Source organism: Procambarus clarkii, chromosome 10 (assembly GCF_040958095.1).
Source record: "Procambarus clarkii isolate CNS0578487 chromosome 10, FALCON_Pclarkii_2.0, whole genome shotgun sequence".
In the NCBI taxonomy this organism is placed as follows: domain Eukaryota; kingdom Metazoa; phylum Arthropoda; class Malacostraca; order Decapoda; family Cambaridae; genus Procambarus; species Procambarus clarkii.
In genome coordinates, this window is record NC_091159.1 from 43,413,293 (window position 1) to 43,430,792 (window position 17,500).

The following is a 17,500-nucleotide window of genomic DNA, read 5'->3' on the forward strand; positions in this document are numbered from 1 at the left end:
AGGGAGGGAGGGAGGGAGTGAGTGAGTGAGGGAGTGAGTGAGGGAGGGAGGGAGTGAGGGAGGGAGGGAGGGAGGGAGTGAGGGAGTGAGGGAGTGAGGGAGTGAGGGAGTGAGTGAGTGAGTGAGTGAGTGAGTGAGTGAGTGAGTGAGTGAGTGAGGGAGTGAGGGAGTGAGGGAGTGAGGGAGTGAGGGAGTGAGGGAGTGAGGGAGGGAGGAAGGGAGGGAGGGAGGGAGGAAGGGAGGGAGGGAGGGAGGGAGGGAGGGAGGGAGGGAGGGAGGGAGGGAGGCAGTCCAGTCAGTCCAGTCAGTCCAGTCAGTCCAGTCAGTCCAGTCAGTCCAGTCAGTCCAGTCAGTCCAGTCAGTCCAGTCAGTCAAGGAAGGCAGGAAGGAATGAATGAATGAATGAATGAAGTGAGGGAATCAGTCATGGAGGGAGGGAGGTAGCACGTGTGGTGTGTGAGTGTACCAGATGTGACTGGCGTTAACCCTACCAACTGAGGGTGGCAGTTGGAGGTGTTGCAGGAGTTGTTGAATTATACTCTTTTCTTATTTCCGTGGGGAGCTAGTTACGAATATTAAATAAAACACTATAATATTTGAATAGTAGTACAGTATTTGGTTGGCTATTTATTCATTTAAATATTTACAAGAAACTAAAATGGGTTTTAACAGAACTTAAGGCACATACGTTAAAAGTCATATTTCATCGAGTCAACATCCACGTGTTAACACTCGTGAGGGTAAGTTGGGAAGGGCTTCCATGAGTTTGGGGGAGGGGAGGTTGAAACAGGGAGGAGACCTATGATCTCTGTCTCTGTCCAGTATTGTCTTGCCCACCCACCCACCTGCCCGCCTAAACCTGCCTGCCCACCCACCCACCTGCCTGCCATCCACCCACCTGCCTGCCATCCACTCATCCAAAACCTGCCTGCCTGAACCCACCCACCCACCTGCCTGTCTGCCCACTCACCCACCTGCTTGCCTGCCCACCCACCCACCCACCTGCTTGCCCACCTTCAAGCCCAGGCAGCTAACCACCCACCCAGCCCCACACACTATTTAGTGTATGGAAATTCAAATTATGTTGTTTGTGGTACAAACATTTTTTGAAATGTTCACTTCTGGACTTCTGCGGTGAAAAGTCAGTTAATCCGGAAAACAGACTCATCCGGCAGAGTCCTTCCCATATAGTCCGGATTAGTGAACTTCTACAGTACTCTTTTCAGCTTTCTGACTTTAATTTTTGTGTTATGATATTCAGTTTGGTAACAAATTGTTCCCAATGGAATGCTTATAGGGAATATTTGCATATAAGAACATACAAGTCTCACTTTTCTATACTTTAGACCAGCCGTACACTGCAAGGTAGGCTGTGCGTTGCCCAAGAGCTCACCACCACACAAAAATGTTTATATTCCTTTCAGATTTCTGACCTTAATTTTCATGCTACGTCGTTCAATTTGGTATCAAATTATTGCTTGTTTGCAATAGAATGCTCTAAAGGAATGTTTGCATATAAGAACAAATATTAGAACAACATTACCAATACCATAAGATAAATTACATAGTTATGTGAACATCACCTGCTTCATTGTTTACTGTCATTATTCATTCCCAACATTGTTTATGACACCATATCATTCGTTTTTGTGTTGCGTCCTTTATAAATGTTTGTACCACAATGTCATATGTATAAAAAAATTAATTCATATATCTCTACTTAACACCCAATGATAATTGTAGAGCATGAGTTGAACATTAGGTAGAACCCCTCCACCAGTTCAAGAAAAAGGCTTCCTGAAGTTGCTCAACCAATATTTTATGGGTGGAGGGGATAGTTACTAAGTACCCCTTAGCCACTACGAATGTCCTCTTCCGATGGTACAAGCTGTAGCATCTTCTTAAGATGATTTCGGGGCTTAGCGTCCTTGCGGCCCGGTCCTTGACCAGGTCTCCTTTTTGTTACACACTCCCCCCAGGAAGCAGCCCATAGCAGCTGTCTAACTCCCAGGTACCTAATTACTGCTAGGTAACAGGGGCATCAGGATGAAAGAAACATTTTGCCCATTTGTCTCCGCCTCCATCGGGGATCGAACCCAGAAACCTCGGGACTACGAATCCAAAGCTCTGTCCACCCAGCTATCAGGGGTCCTGACAGGCAGCATGGTGCAGCACACAGTGCCACACCACATGACTTTCATTTATACCTGGTGTCCATCCTTTTACCAGACTTGTAGCAAACACAATTCCTCAGGGCTTTCTCGGTGCGAATTAGTTCATGGTTCAAGTTCCTGTTCAGACGTTCAGGTTTATCAGCAAGATGAGGTCTCCTAACAGCAATACCACTAGGAATTATCTGAAGTTCGTCTTCGGAGTCAGATGATGAATGTTCATTTCTAGGTGAAGAAGGGAAGAGTGGCATCCTCACACCCTGATGGTCCAAATGTTGTAAAAGTGTTAACAGTAGCACTGCTGTCATCCTCATGTACATCACCAGCATGTATGATGTGGTCATTGTTGAGAGTTGACTCCTTATACATAAACTTCACTTGTGACATCATGATTACTTCGTGTAACTGGAGAAATGTGAGTTTCTTGGTATCTGTTGTGTAGTACTTGTATAACACAAAAGGCTGCAGCGGTTGCGAGCGGCATCAAGAAAACAATGGGTCTTCCATCTGTTTGGCCACCCACACCATGGGTGGGGATGCCACGTGGGATATACAGAGCATGGGAAGATGTTAGTGCGCATTTTGAAACAAGTCCCATAGTATTCGGTCAATAAATGGAATTTTTACCTATTTTTCTGTGGAGAGCCCCTTCGGCTCCCCGGAGCTATACCGGGCTGATGTGTATATATTAGACCGAGGCAACAGTCAATCGAAGGAGTTCTAAGCCAGAACCTGGCCCCCCTCAAGAGAGGCATGAGGAGCAATGGCCTAAAGACACCCCCGTGTAATTGGAAGCGGTCTTTGTCTGCCATCTACCAGGTCAGGCACCCAGAAAGGCAGGCATCTCAAAACAAACTACTGCTGGTCAAAAATTGAAAACTGAAAGCCGAACTAGCAAACAGAACTCCCAGTTAAAAACAAGCAAACAAACATGACGTCACCACATCCACCGCGCATCCATCTACGCAACCCCCCCCTCCCCGGAAGAGGGGTTCCAGACCTCCACGCCGGCAACTCTCCTCAGTTCAAGAGGCTGTGGTGTTGGTGACAGTCGAGTGCTCTGGCTCCACTCTTTGTGCAGTGCTGCAGTGCGCTGTTGTTACTCTGTTTTGGTGGTGTGTGAGCTGGAAGTAACACAAGAGTACTGGGGCTGCATGCACGTAGGGCTACCTTCCCTTGGTGCCCTGTAAGTACTGCCTTTGCGGCTTCAGGGTTATCTTCCATGAGCCGTTCAGGAGCAGCTACCTCCGTGTGGTTCTGTCACTGCTCGGTAATTGCCCACCCTTGGGGGTTCAGCTGGGGAGGTTCTTACTCCTGTTTGCCCTTGGGTAGGAGGTAGTTTCGTCGCTGGCTGAGACGCGAGCTACTGTGCAGCTGTCTGATATACGGATAGCAACCGGTTCTGTTTTTGTTTCGTTTTGCCTGGCAGGGGTCTGCCTGGTGTGGCGGTAGGACCACTTGTAGGATTGGTGGCCCTCCACTAGATCCCCATGCTTGCGCACGTCGCAGGGGGTTCAGCTTTTAGTTGTTTGCTTGGTAGCTCTGAGATAACCGGTTAGCAGTACCTCGCCTGGGCTTTCCTTAGCAGTGTACCTAAGGGCCCTGGAAACCCCCTTTGGGGCTCAGTGGTCCAATGTAGGAGACCTCCGAGTCCCACCTTGCCTTGTGCGAATTTGAAGGTTGCTATTGTGGTCAACAACACCCCTTGTCTCAGGGTGACACTCACCGTCTGCTAACGCCTTGCTGTCTGTTAGGGTAAGTGACACCTATGACTCGGAGTCCTGCAAGTGGTGTTCTTTGCTTGTACTCCATTCACCCAGTCCACTGAGATTGATATTCGGGTGCAGGCAGCTTTAGCATTGCATGCGAGGTTTAGATTGCAGCAACGTGTGAAGTTGGTTGCCTTTTTGGATGCCCCGCAGCTGCCCCGCTGACTTATACTGGTAGTGAGACTTGGGCAGCTTCGGGGATTGCCCCTTCCGGATTGGGGGCGGAGGCATTCAAGCCTGGTCCTCCTGCCGGAGCTTTTGGGCCACGCCAGCGGGACCCCTTCATCCCTGTTTTTCTGGTGGACTCTTCTTTTCCTCAAGAGGCAGAGGGTTTGGAGGATGGCTCGGCCCCGGGTCCTGGCATGGAGGATTCCGGGGCTGGGGGGGCGGTGGTCTTGGGGGGGTCCCTGGGCCTCACTTGTCCCTGCTTGGGTGTTTGGTACCCTCAGCACGGGGCTTGTTGTTACAGAGGAAGAGGTTTTCCTAACCCCTAACTGTACAATTTTGTTATGAGTTCGACTCCTCCCCGGGTTCAGTTCCAAGTTCCCATGGGTTCTTTGGTTCCCTCCTTCTGGAGGTTTTTGGCTTCCCGCATCCCACCGAGGAAAGTGTGGGAGGCCTTTGTGGCTTACCTCCTACGAGACCCGGATTACGCCTTGATAATGAAGCCTTCTTTTGAGTTTGACTCCTCTCTTCCTTAATGGGTGCGTTGCAAGGTACCGGAGTCTTCCTGGCTGGCAGACTGCCTTTTCTTTTGTTGGGGGCTTGGCATTCATTCTGTCAGACTGCGCACTTGGATGGCGAGAGTTGACTACGGTCGTTCAGGTTTTCCTTGGGGGGGTGAGTTGGAGCACCTCAATGCGTGCTTGTTTGCCCCCGTCCTTCCTTATGATGTCGGCCAGGTGCGGCTTCACGTGCAGGTTCCTTCCTTTTCGGCATCCCTGGTGGCCGAGGATTTGGGCGCCCGTGGGCATTTGGCTTCGGTCTTGCACTTCTTTTCTCTGTGGGTGCTGTCTTCGGACTGGCTCGTGGTGGGTGTGGAGGAGCTGGGTTCCGGGCCAGTATCCGGTGTGCTTGCTTCGGCAGTTCGGGCGCCAGCAGCCTTGTTGAAGTTGTACGCGCCGTTTCTGAGGGAGGCAGTGTCTGTTCTTCGCTTCTCGTCTCGCATGCTGACAGGCGGTGCTCGTCCTAATTTTTGGAATTGTTTTGGGCCCCTGGCTCTTTGTTTTCTCTTCGGTCCTGCTTATGACTGTTTTTGGAGGGCACCCGGGTCACATGTCGGTTATTTGAGCGGCGGTGCGGGAGCCTGATTTTAGCCATGCTGGTCTACCCGTTGGGTCGGATCTGACTTCGGCGGATGTTCTGGTTCTTCAGGGGCGTCCCATCCGCCGCTCTCGTGATCGCTGAGTTTGGATCCCGGGAGCCTTGCATCGGCTGCTGCGTCGCCGTCTTCCTCTGAGGTTTTTTTTTGAGGGTTCTATGCCCTGATGCCTCCCCAAGTCCTCGCTCGATGTGTTCACGGATGCCTCGTCTCTGGGCTGGGGTTTTGTGACCAGTGCTCACCAGGCCGGCCAGAGTCGGTGGGGTCTGTCCTTCCTTTGGGCTCACAACACGGTGCAGGAGTTCGCGGTGGTGTGACATTCGCTTCAGAGGGTTCGTGTAGCTCGTGGAGCAATGATCCGTCTCCATTCAGACTGTTCCTCGGTGGTTCTTTGTCTGAACTGTGGGGGTTTGATGCAGTCCTTGGCTCTTTGGGGCTGGTCGCTTCAGGAGACTCGTTTGCTGAGTTCCCGGGGTTTGGCTCTCCTGGCGATTCACGGTCAGGGGGTGTCAGACGTACTGGCAGATGGCCTATCTCGGTTCATTCGCTTATCCATGGAATGGATGGTTGATACAGACTCATTCAGTTGGCTCTCCTGGACATACGGGCACCTAGAGGTGGACCTCTTCGTATCGACTTAGTCGAAGCGTCTTCCAGTTTATGTGGCGCCCTTCCCAGACTCCGTGGCCGGCAGGGTCGATGCCTTTCGGCTGGACTGGTCGAGTTGGGGTTACCTGTACCTCTTCCCACCGGTTCGGTTGTTGCTCCGGGGCCTGGTTAGCTTAGAGAGACTTACAAGGGATGAGTGGTCCTGTTGCCTCTTTGGTAGCCGGCCCAGCCCTGGTTTCAGGCGCCTCTTGCGCGATGTTCGTACCCGAGGGTCTTCCCGCGGCTCCGCCTCTTTCAGCAGATTGGACCATTCCATTACGTGGCTGGTTCGATCTTCTCTGCTTCTCGTGTCTGTTTTTTTATGCGGGTTTATCACCACTTGTACGATGATCAGGTGGCTTAGTTGGTGTCCCACCTGCAAGTTTCGTCTTGACGGCAGTATGAAATTTCCTGGCGGTCTTTTCGGCACTTGTCTCTTGTAGGTTGTCTTCGATTCTGGTCGGTTTTGTCCTTTCGCTCTTGGTTGTATCAGGACTTTCTTCTTATTCCAGATACTGTCACCTCGTTTTGGGTGGCGCTAGCAGAGCTGCTGCAGCTTGCATTTGGGGTGGATGTCACTTCTGCTCCGTTCCGCAAGCTTTCTCAGGCATTGTTCACCTCCAGCCTGCTCATGCGCTGCCTGAGCTGTCCTTGCCATTGCACCGGGTGCTCTCTGCTCCCTTCTCCTAGGTTTGGCGTGGCCCCCCTCGGTTTAGGACTATTTTCTACGGTTCTTTTTCTTGTTGGCGCTGGTCTCTGGGGGTCGGGTCGGAGAGTTTCATGCTCTCCTCCGGCGCAGAGGTTTATGCTCTTTCAGTCCTGGTAGTCTTTTCTTCGTTTGCAGCCGTCGCCTTCTTTTCTGGCGAAGAATGAGTCTGCTTTCTGGAGGGGGTCCTTGGGTTGTTGATGCTTGGTTGGTTCAGCCGGGGTGCATCATGTTTTGTGTCTGTCTGTGGCTCTTTGCCATTATTTGCTGATTACAGCCTCTGTGGCAGAGGATGCGCTTTGGGTTGACCCCGTTTCCCCTTCTTCCCTATTCCTGGGCACGGGTTTTCCAGTTTGTCCGCAGGTTTATTTGGTCCAGCCAGCCTGCGGTCTTTCCCCGTGCCCACGCCGTTCATAAGTTCGGCATTTGGATGCTGTTTTGGTAATGTCCTGGCCTATCTTTTGTGCACGGGGCTATTGGAGGTCGAACAGGGTCCTTGCTGTACATTACCTTGTTAATGTTCCTAGTCCTTCTCGGGTGTGTATTGTGGGAAAACTTGACTCATGGTATTCATTTAAATTGATGCTAATTTTCGATAGCTACGAAGGACCATCACTTTTTAAAGGAAAAGTGGAAACTGGGTAGAGCAAGTGGTTTAATATTCAATCCATGAACTAGTGTCCTTTGGATATTATTGACTAATAATATATTGAATATTGAAGGGACTGTAATTTATGAATCAAATTCTCTCACCCAAAATGGGGGGTTATATGCCAAAAGACTATTGTATCCCTGGCATCATTTCAGTGTGGTTCATTCACTGAATAAAATAAAATGAGTAATTGCAAGAATTAGGCAATAATAATTAGAGGCGAATAGACCTCAAGATACTACGATAGACTAATATTACTACCAGTGGTTAGTAACATGGAACTCAATGGGAGATCATTAAAATGTCTATGTTGTTAGTATCTACATTAACATATTAAAATAATAGATAAGAAAATTGTTTCTATCTAAATTTCATGAGGCTATAGAAAATGATTGAATTCCTAGTTCACGTAAATGAAATATATATTTCAAAATATTATTAAATTTAGATCATTCATTAGCAAGTAATGACTAAATCAAAATAATCTCAGCTGCTTAGCTGTGACAGTGAACGGAAGCATGGTGGTGAGGTGGCGTCATCTAGAACCTGCTGGAACACGTGACCTGATAGCGTAGCGTGGGAAATTCTCACTCCCGGCTGCTTCAACACACACTGTAAACCCAATACGATGTAACAATTGTTTACACACATTAAATTATATCATTATGAGCTAATGGAAGGGATATATTAAATTCCCTGTGGACGTACTTGTCGTTTGAGGAGGGAGCACGGTGTAACGATGGACTAATGGTAAAGTTTACATGATTAGAGCTCTAACAATAAACTAGACCACTTAACCTGCTGGTGGTCCACTGATGCAATCCTTGGATCGCTAATGGAGTAATTGCACACTCCAGGGCCGAATAATTGTAAGGGCCGATCGTGTAGTTGACAAAAGCTTCACCTCTCTCTGTACTTATGGCTGCCACGTTGTCTATGGCGTCGTCCACAGCCTTCTTGTGGCGTCTCCCTCCTCCTCCGCATGTGCAACATATTTTAGTAGAAACAGAAAATTCATTTCCTAGTAATTACTCTACTTAATAAGGTAATGAGAATAGGGTCGCAATTATAGGGAGTTATATATTATCTAAATTCTCGTCAAATAATAATTAATATGAACAGTGTTCTTATTAAACGAGAATTGGAGAGAAATTTCTGTTTCCTCCATGTTAGTTTAAGATAACATATAAACTGTTATATAGTGATCTTTTAGTTGATAACTCGTTATTGGATCACTAGTTGTTATATTATCATGTATTAATTCTTGTAAAGAATACTGACAAAAGGCAAGAATATCATTCAATTCAATGGCATGTTGACAATAATTATGTCTCTGCTGGATATTATCTGATGCAATACTGTCCTTCTATGTGGGAAGAATTTGGTAAATGACGTGCAGATAGGAAAATATTAATTTATGTTAATTCTACAAATTAGTAGGATTAGTAATTACTATGGTTAATACAATAATGATGTACTGTATTAGTGTTAGAAACTTTCCAACATGCATAGCCTTGGGTCGCAGGTTGTGGCCTGTTGTCTTGACATTGAGTTAAGGAGCGAGTGACGACTGCCTCCCGGGTGAGTCCCTTTTCTTCTTATCTTTGGTTAAGTATCTCTGGGGAACCGAAGGGGCTCTCCACAGAAAACGTGCGTTGAATGTAATGAAATGCCATTTGCTGGGTGAGATCCGGAGGCTCCCCGGCATCCCTCCCTACCTTCTGTCGGCGGGTTTTTGCGTTTTTGATACGCAGCCTCTGAACTGAGGAGAGTTGTCAGTGTGGAGGTCTGGGACCCCTCCCCCCTCCATCCCCCTCCCGGGGAAGGGGGGTTGTGCAGATGGATGCGCGGCGGTTGTGGTGACGTCATGTTTGTTTCTTTGTTTTTAATTGGGAAGTTCTGTTTGTTAGTTCGGCTTTCGGTTTGCAATTTTTGACCAGCAGTAGTTTTTTTTGAGATTCCTACTTTTCTGGGTGCCTGACCTGGTAGATGGCACACAAAGACTGCTTCCAATTACATGGGGGTGTCTTTAGGCCATTGTTCCTTGTGCCTCTCTTGAGGGGGGGGGGGCAGGTTTTGGCTCTGGTCCCTGGTAGGCTTAGATCTCCTTCGATTGACTGTTGCCATGGTCTAATATATACACATCAGCCCGGTATAGCTCTGTGGAGCCTCCGGGTCTCACCCAGAAAATGGCGTTTCATTATATTCAATGCATTTTCTGGGGGGAGCCCCGTCGGCTCCCCGGAGCTATCCCAGGCTGATATGCTAATGTCAGACTTTGGCATCAGTCATGTGTATGGAGTTCTTAGGCCTACCGGGGACCACGGCCAGAACCGGGCCCCCTCAGAGAGGCAAGGGGAGCAATGGCCTATAGAAGCCCCCGTGTAGTTGGAAGCATTCTATGTCTGCCATCGACCGGAACAGGCACCCAGAAAGGTAAGCGCTCCAAAACAAACCCCTATTCTGGTTAAAATTGCTACCTAAAACTGAACTAGTGGATAGAACTCCCCAACCGAAAACAAGCAAACTAGTGTGACGTGACACACTACCGCGCCGCTGTCTGCGCAGCTCCCCCCTCCCCGGGAGGGGGAAGGGGGAGCCCCAGACCCCCCGCGCCGGCTACCCACACCTCAGTTCTTGAGGCTGATGCGGTCCTTGTCTCTTTGGGGTTGGTCGCTTCGGGTGACTCGTCTGCTGAGTTCTCGGGGTTTGGCTCTCCTGGCGGTTCACGTACGGGGTGTGTCCAACGTCTTGGCCGACGCCCTGTCTCGCTTCGTTCCCCTCTCCACGGAGTGGACGGTCGACGACGAGTCCTTCCGTTGGCTTTGCTAGACGTTCGGGCGCCCCGAAGTGGACCTCTTCGCGTCGGCGTGGTCGCGGCGTCTTCCCGTTTATGCGGCGCCCTTCCCCGATTGCGAGGCCGTCGGGGTCGATGCCTTTCGGCTCGACTGGTCGAGGTGGGGGTTCCTGTACCTCTTTCCCCCGGTTCGGCTGTTGCTCCAGGTCCTGACTCGCTTAGAGACTTACCGGGGTAGAGTTGTCCTTCTGGCCCCTTGGTGGCCGGCCCAGCCTTGGTTTCAGGCGCTGGTTGCTCGGTGTCCGAACCCGAGGGTTTTCCCGCGGCTCCGCCTCTTTCAGCAGATCGGGCCGGTACGTCACGTAGCTGGTTCGATCTTCTCCTCGAGTCTTCGCGTATGGTTTTTTTGACTCGAGTCTATCATCATCTCTATGGTGATCAGGTGGCCTCCTTGTTGGTGTCCCACCTGAGGGCTTCTTCTCGGCGGCAGTATGAAGTTTCCTGGCGGTCCTTCCGTTTCTTTTTGCGTCTTCGTCGTGTTAGCTCCTTGTCTGTTCGGGTGGTCTTGTCCTTCCTCTCGTGGTTGTTTCAGGACCGTCATCTTATGCCTAACACTGTCGCTTCGTATCGTGCGGCGCTGGCGGAGCCGCTTCAGCTTGCTTTCGGTATCGATGTTACGTCTGCGCCGTTTCGCAAGCTGTCTCGTGCATTGTTTCACCTCCGGCCTGCTCATGCGTCGCCTGAGCCGTCCTGGTCTTTGGACAGAGTGCTCGCTTTCCTTTCATCTCCTCGTTTCGTTGTGGCCCCTTCGGTCCAGGATTGTTTTTCCTAGGCACTTTTCTTGTTGGCTTTGGCCTCTGGGGGTCGGGTAGGAGAGCTTCATGCTCTCCTCCGGCGCAGGGGTTTCTGCTCTTTTGGTCGTGGTGATAGTTTTGTTCGTTTGCAGCCGTCTCCTTCTTTTCTGGCGAAGAATGAGACTGCTGCGTTCCGGAGGGGTCCATGGGTGGTTGATGCTTGGTTGGTCAGGCCGGGGGTGCATCATGTTTTGTGTCCGGTTGCGGCGCTTCGCCGTTATTTGCGCGCCACAGCTTCTGTGTCCGGGGACGCGCTGTGGGTTGATCCGGTTTTCCCTTCTTCCCTGTTCGCGGGTTCGGGTCTCTCAGGTCGTCCGCAGGGTTATTAGGTCCAGCCAGCCTGCGGTCTATCCCCGTGCCCATGACGTTCGTAAGTTCGCGGCTCTTGCTGCCGTCTTTGGGAATATGTCTTGGTCTGATATTCGGGCGCGGGGATTTTGGTGGTCGAACAGGGTCCTGGCTGCTCGTTACCTTGTGAATGTCCCTGGGCCTCGTCGGGCCTGTGTTGCTTTGGGTCGGCGGTTGCAGCCAGTTGTCTCGGCTTCGAGTTGAAGGGTGAGCGACGACCGCCTCCCGGGTAAGTCCCTCTTTTTCTGTCTGTGGGTAGTTAGCTCCGGGGAGCCGACGGGGCTCCCCCCAGAAAACCAGCGTTGAATGTAATGAAACGCCATTTTCTGGGTGAGTCCCGGAGGCTCCCCGGCATCCCTCCCTCCCTCCGGTTGGCGGTTTTCCGCGTTTTTGACATCCAGCCTCAAGAACTGAGGTGTGGGTAGCCGGCGCGGGGGGTCTGGGGCTCCCCCTTCCCCCTCCCGGGGAGGGGGGAGCTGCGCAGACAGCGGCGCGGCAGTGTGTGACGTCACACTAGTTTGCTTGTTTTCGGTTGGGGAGTTCTATCCACTAGTTCGGTTTTAGGTAGCAATTTTAACCAGAATAGGGGTTTGTTTTGGGGCGCTTACCTTTCTGGGTGCCTGTTCCGGTCGATGGCAGACATAGAATGCTTCCAACTACACGGGGGCTTCTATAGGCCATTGCTCCCCTTGCCTCTCTGAGGGGGCCCGGTTCTGGCCGTGGTCCCCGGTAGGCCTAAGAACTCCATACACATGACTGATGCCAAAGTCTGACATTAGCATATCAGCCTGGGATAGCTCCGGGGAGCCTCCGGGACTCGCCCAGAAAATGGCGTTTCATTACATTCAACGCTGGTTTTTTTTTTTTAATTTCTGACACTGTTTGCATCCTTGGACCTACTCCGTATTTTGGTTTCATGACGGAATATGCGGCATATGCGGCGAAAGTGTTAAGCAAAGCATACAACAATGAGCAAACTGATGGCAAGTTCCTTTATCGTTTTCACTGCCTTACCTGCAGTAACCATGGCAAGGGCTTAATCAGTGACCCAAGAACTGCCATCAAGAAGAGAGGTGAAAGAAATGTTGAAAACAAAGGGGAAAATGTTTACCCCTTACTTCGGAGCTGGAAGCAAGGAGAAAGGACCAGGACAAACAACAGAAGGGGAAGGACAAGGGAGTACGGACGGAACCAAAGTTGAGGCGACTAACACTCCTAAATCCGGGTCCCTATAACCAAAACTGGGCAGTCTCGGGGCATCTGGGGTAGCAACCAACCTAACGCGATACAGCAACCTAAATCGAGCATGCAACACTGAAGCTGCCTGCACTCGCATGTCATGATCAGTAGACTGGGTAAATTGGAGTACAAACAAGGAACAAAACTCGCAAGACTCCGGGTCGAAAGGTGACAGGCAGCATGACGGAGGTACAACCTGTGAGTGTCACCCTGAGACAAGGGGACAGTCCAACCCTCAAACTCGCACAAAGCGAGAGGGGACCCAGGGGTCACGTCCATTGGACCAAAGAGCCTCCGCACGATTTCCCAGGGCCCTTAGTTGCATTATCTCTCTAAGGGAAGCCCAGGCAGGGTACTGCTAACCGGCATCCTAAAACTACCAAGCAAACTGCTAAACCCCCGGGACTTGTACACTCGCGGGGGCCTAGTGGAGGACCACCAAATTACAAAGGGTGTGACCAAATCAAGGGGCAGACACCACTCCCCCTTCCCCACCAGGCAGGATAACAAAAATGAAAAGAAAAACCCCGCAAGAGGACAACATGCCCAGGTGGAACAGAGCCAGCCGCTATGAGAGATAACTAGCTGTACAGTACCCTGCGCCTCGAACAGTGATGAAAACTAACCCCTACCCAGAGGCAAACAGGGGAGCAAGAAACACTCCACTTGCCTCCAAGGGCGGTCAATCACCAAGCAGCAAAAGAGACAGCGGAGGTAAATCCCAAGGTGACTTGTGGAAGGTAACCCCAAGCCCCCAAGGGCAGTACTTACGGGGCACCTTAGAAAGGGAACCCTAGGCGCATGCAGCCCGAGTACTGGAGAAATTACTCCTGTCTCACACACCACTGAAGAGACAGCACCACACCGCAAGGCACAGAACTGGAAAATTCTGGAGCTGGAGGCACACAACCTGGCCAGTTCCACATCAGCCACAGAACTGCAGGGTAGATAGCCGGCGCAGGGGTCTGGGGCTCCCCTTCCCCCTCCCGAGGAGGGGGGGGGATTGCGCAGACAGCGTCACGGTGACGCGATGCTTGTTTGTTCATTTTCATTTAGGGAGTTCTGTCCACTAGTTCAGTTTCAGTAGCAATAGCTTAACACTTCGGCTTGGTAACAATGCAGCATTGCGTCGTTCTTTTACTCGGGGGTAGTCTGGTAACGACTCGGCATTGCATCGTTTCCGGCGGCAAATTGGCAGCGGTTTTGGACATTATATGCATATACACCTGTAGGGAATTTCATTTGCGAATACATTGATACCAAAATGAAAGACCTAGGACCAGAATTGAGGTAACAAAGTTAGAAAGAGTATACCCATTTTATTGCTCTTTATTAGCGCTCACTGCGGTAACGCACCGTCACGTTCTCTGTTTCCTGTGGGTAGGACACGGGGCTTTTAGACTTTATATTTGCATGTACTCCTGTAGAGAATTCTGTTGCAAACACAATGACACCAAAATGAAAGATCTAGGACGAGAATTGAGATGTCTCCGTGGTGTAGTGGTAAGACACTTGCCTGGCGTTCCGCGAGCGCTATGTCATGGGTTCGTATCCTGGCCGGGGAGGATTTACTGGGCGCAAATCCTTAACTGTAGCCTCTGTTTAACACAACAGTAAAATGTGTACTTGGATGAAAAAACGATTCTTCACAGCGGGAGTCGTATTCCAGGGACCTGCCCGACTAGTGGCTCTACAAGAATGTAACAACTCTTGTATATATCTCAAAAAAAAAAAAAAAAAAAAAAAAAAAAAGTCCAAAGTGAAGAGGGTGTACACATTTTATTGCTCTTGCATGCTCCCGGGTGACATGCTCTCACTTTCTCGCCTGGCTTTTGGGCTTTATATGCATTTAGTCCTGTAGAGAATTCTATTGTGAACACATTGATACCAAATTGAAAAACCTAGGACGAGAATTGAGATGACAAAGTTGAAGAGAGTACAGTATACACATTTCAGTATGATTGCGCTCTCTACAGTATTGTAATATGAGGCGCCTTGGGGTGGTGCAGCGCTCTCTTTCTGGTAACTTTCATCTTGTCGGCGGGTGGAGCGCGCCGCTGTTTTGATATTATATGCATATACTCCTGTTGGGAATTCTATTGCGAACACATTGATGCCAAAATGAAAGACCTAGGATGAGAATTGGGGTAACCAAAGTGAAGAGTGTACACATTTTATCGGTCTTGCGCGCTCCCAGGTAACATGCTCTCACTTTCTCAGTTTGTTGCGGATGGTACGCTGGGCATTTTGACTTAATATGCCATTAGTCCTGTAGAGAATTCTATTACGAACACAATGATATGAAATTGAAAAGCCTGGGACGAGAATTGAGGTAACAAAGCTGAAAAGATTATACGCTATTTAGAATTACCGCGCGCTCCCGCGGAATGCCCAAACCCACCTGGAGTAGTGCAGTTCATGCGCGCCCAGAGCATCAAAGTGTTAACCAGAATAGGGGTTTGTTTTGGGGTGCTTACCGTTCTAGGTGCCTGACCCGGTCAATGGCAGACATAGAATGCTTCCAACCACACAGGTTCCAACCACACAGGGGTTGGGTTTCTATAGGCCATTGCTCCTCGGGCCTCTCTGAGGGGGGCCAGGTTCTGGCTCTTGGTCCCCTGTAGTCCTAGAACTCCATGGACATTGATGCCAGGGTCTAATACATACATATCAGCCCGGATAGCTCAGGGTCTCACCCAGAAAATGGCGTTTCATTACATTCAACGCTGGTTCTTACATGGAAGTGTATGCGAGCCGAGAGTTTTAGTGTGTTGGAGCTGCATGTGCTTAGGGTTTATTTCCCTGTGCGCTCTGTGAGTACTGCCCTTCCTGCAACTGAGAAGCGCAATGCTCGCTCTGTTAGGCTTTGTTTTTTATTTCCTTCAGGATGAAAGAAACTCTGCCCATTTGTTGACCAGACCACACACTAGAAGGTGAAGGGAGGACGACGTTTCGGTCCGTCCTGGACCATTCTCAAGTTGATTGTAAGTCAATCAAGTCTGCCCATTTGTTTCCGCCTCCACCAGGGATCGATACAGGGATCCTGTTTCTCTGGTCCCCTGTTCCAGAACTCATGTTTCTCAGGTCGTCTGCACTGTCATTAAAGCTAGCCACCCTGCGGTCTACCCTCGTTCTCATGATGTTCGCAAGTATGCTGCCTTGTCGGCCGTTTTTGGTAATACAGTATGTCTTGGGCAGATATTCACGCACAGAGGTTTTGGAGGGCTAACAGGGTCTTGGCCGCCAGGTTTCTTGTGAACGTTCTAAGTCCTCTGCACCTTTGTGTTGCCCTGGGGCGTATGTCGCTGCCTTTGGTTTCGACTTCGAGTTGATTCCTGTGGTGCTCTCACCTCCCTGGTAATTTTCCTATTTATGTCCTTCTCTGTGGGTAGTTTAGTTCAGGTAGCCAACATGGCTCTCCACAGAAAACCAGCATTGAATGTAATGAAACACCAGTTTCTGGGCGAGCCCCAGAGGCTCCCTGACACCCTCCCTCCCCCAGATCGGCGGTGTGTGTCTCATTAGAGAACTGAAGCCATTGGCCCGGGCTCCCAGGGCCGGCTCCCCCCCTCCTCCCCTCAGCAAGAGATGATGTGGAGTTAGCTGGCATGGGGCTAGTTTCACCAAGTTTTTATTGTTTCTTTTATTATTGGGAAAGTTCATTTGGCATTTTGGGGGCTTCGGTCGTATTTTTAAACTAGGCAGTGGTTTGTTTTGACTCGCCTATCTTCTTTAGTGCCTTCCCTGATGATGGCAAAGATGATATCCTTTAAATGTAAGGTGATGATAGGCCATCGGTCCCTTCGCCTCTCTTGAGGGAGCCAGGTTTTGGATTGTGGACCCTGGTAGACAAAAAGAACTGCATAACTGATGACACTAGGTAGCATGGCAATTAATCAATGATGATAGCTTCATGGAGCCTCTGGGACTCGCCCAGAAACTGGGGTTTGCTTTACATTCAAAACACTTTTTTTTTTCTCTCCTCGTCGGCAGACATGTATGGAGATCCATAGTCACATGTTAGGGGTTAATGACTGACAAGGACTTGGGTGTTTGATGGGTGTGAAGCTATCCAGAAAGCTTCCTTGAACCCAACAGAAAAAAGCATTTCATTGAATTCAATGCTGGATTTGAATTAACTATAATTTTGATTTGTTATAATGTAACATAAGTCACTAATTACTGTAGGGAGTGATGTGTGTAAACAAAAGTTTTAAATCCTTGCAATGTACTATAACTGGATAATTCCTTTTTCAGGTTTTACTTTTGTAGAATTTGCCTATGGAATGTGGACAAATAGCTTGGGCCTCATTTCTGACGGTTTCCACATGCTGTTTGATTGTTCAGCACTTGTCATGGGATTAGTTGCATCAGTGATGGCTCGTTGGAAACCAACCAAGACATTTCCATTTGGGTATGGAATTTAGTATTTTATCTCTGTACAGTGCAATGTTTCATTATAAATATAAGGGATAGTTGTATGTATGTCTTAATTTATATTTGTAACTATTAACACTTGAACTGCTGTTTGGTTAGTAAGCACAAAACTGTTGGTTAATCAGTGTGATAGCTTCAGGGGAGCCTCCAGAGCACACCAAGAAACTGGCATTTCATTACATTTAATTCTGGTTTTCTGTGGGGAGCCCCGTCGACTCCCTGGAGCTATCCCAGGCTGATATGCTTATGTCAGACTTTGGCATCAGTCATGTGTATGGAGTTCTTAGGCCTACCAGGGACCACGGCCAGAACCGGGCCCCCTCAGAGAGGCAAGGGAAGCAATGGCCTATAGAAACCCCTGTGTGGTTGGAAGCATTCTATGTCTGCCATTGACTGGATCAGGCACCCAGAAAGGTAAGTGCCCCAAAACAAACCCCTATTCTGGTTAAAATTGCTACCAAAAGCTGAACTAGTGGATAGAACTCGCAAACAGAAAACAAGCAAAATAGTGTGACGTCACACGTTGCCGCGCCGCTGTCTGTGCAGCTCCCTCCCCTC

The 17,500-nt window shown here is 49.7% G+C and overlaps 1 protein-coding gene across 3 annotated transcripts in view; it reads left to right on the plus strand.

The window, feature by feature from the left end:
- The window catches only part of LOC123744880 (proton-coupled zinc antiporter SLC30A5), a 170,506-nt gene that overhangs the window by 97,094 nt on the left and 55,912 nt on the right, over nucleotides 1-17,500 (plus strand). For all 3 annotated transcript variants that reach the window (XM_045725121.2, XM_045725126.2, XM_045725115.2), the window contains exon 10: nucleotides 16,763-16,919. In XM_045725121.2, coding sequence (XP_045581077.1) covers nucleotides 16,763-16,919 — 157 coding nt within the window. The remainder of the gene's footprint in view (nucleotides 1-16,762; nucleotides 16,920-17,500) is intronic.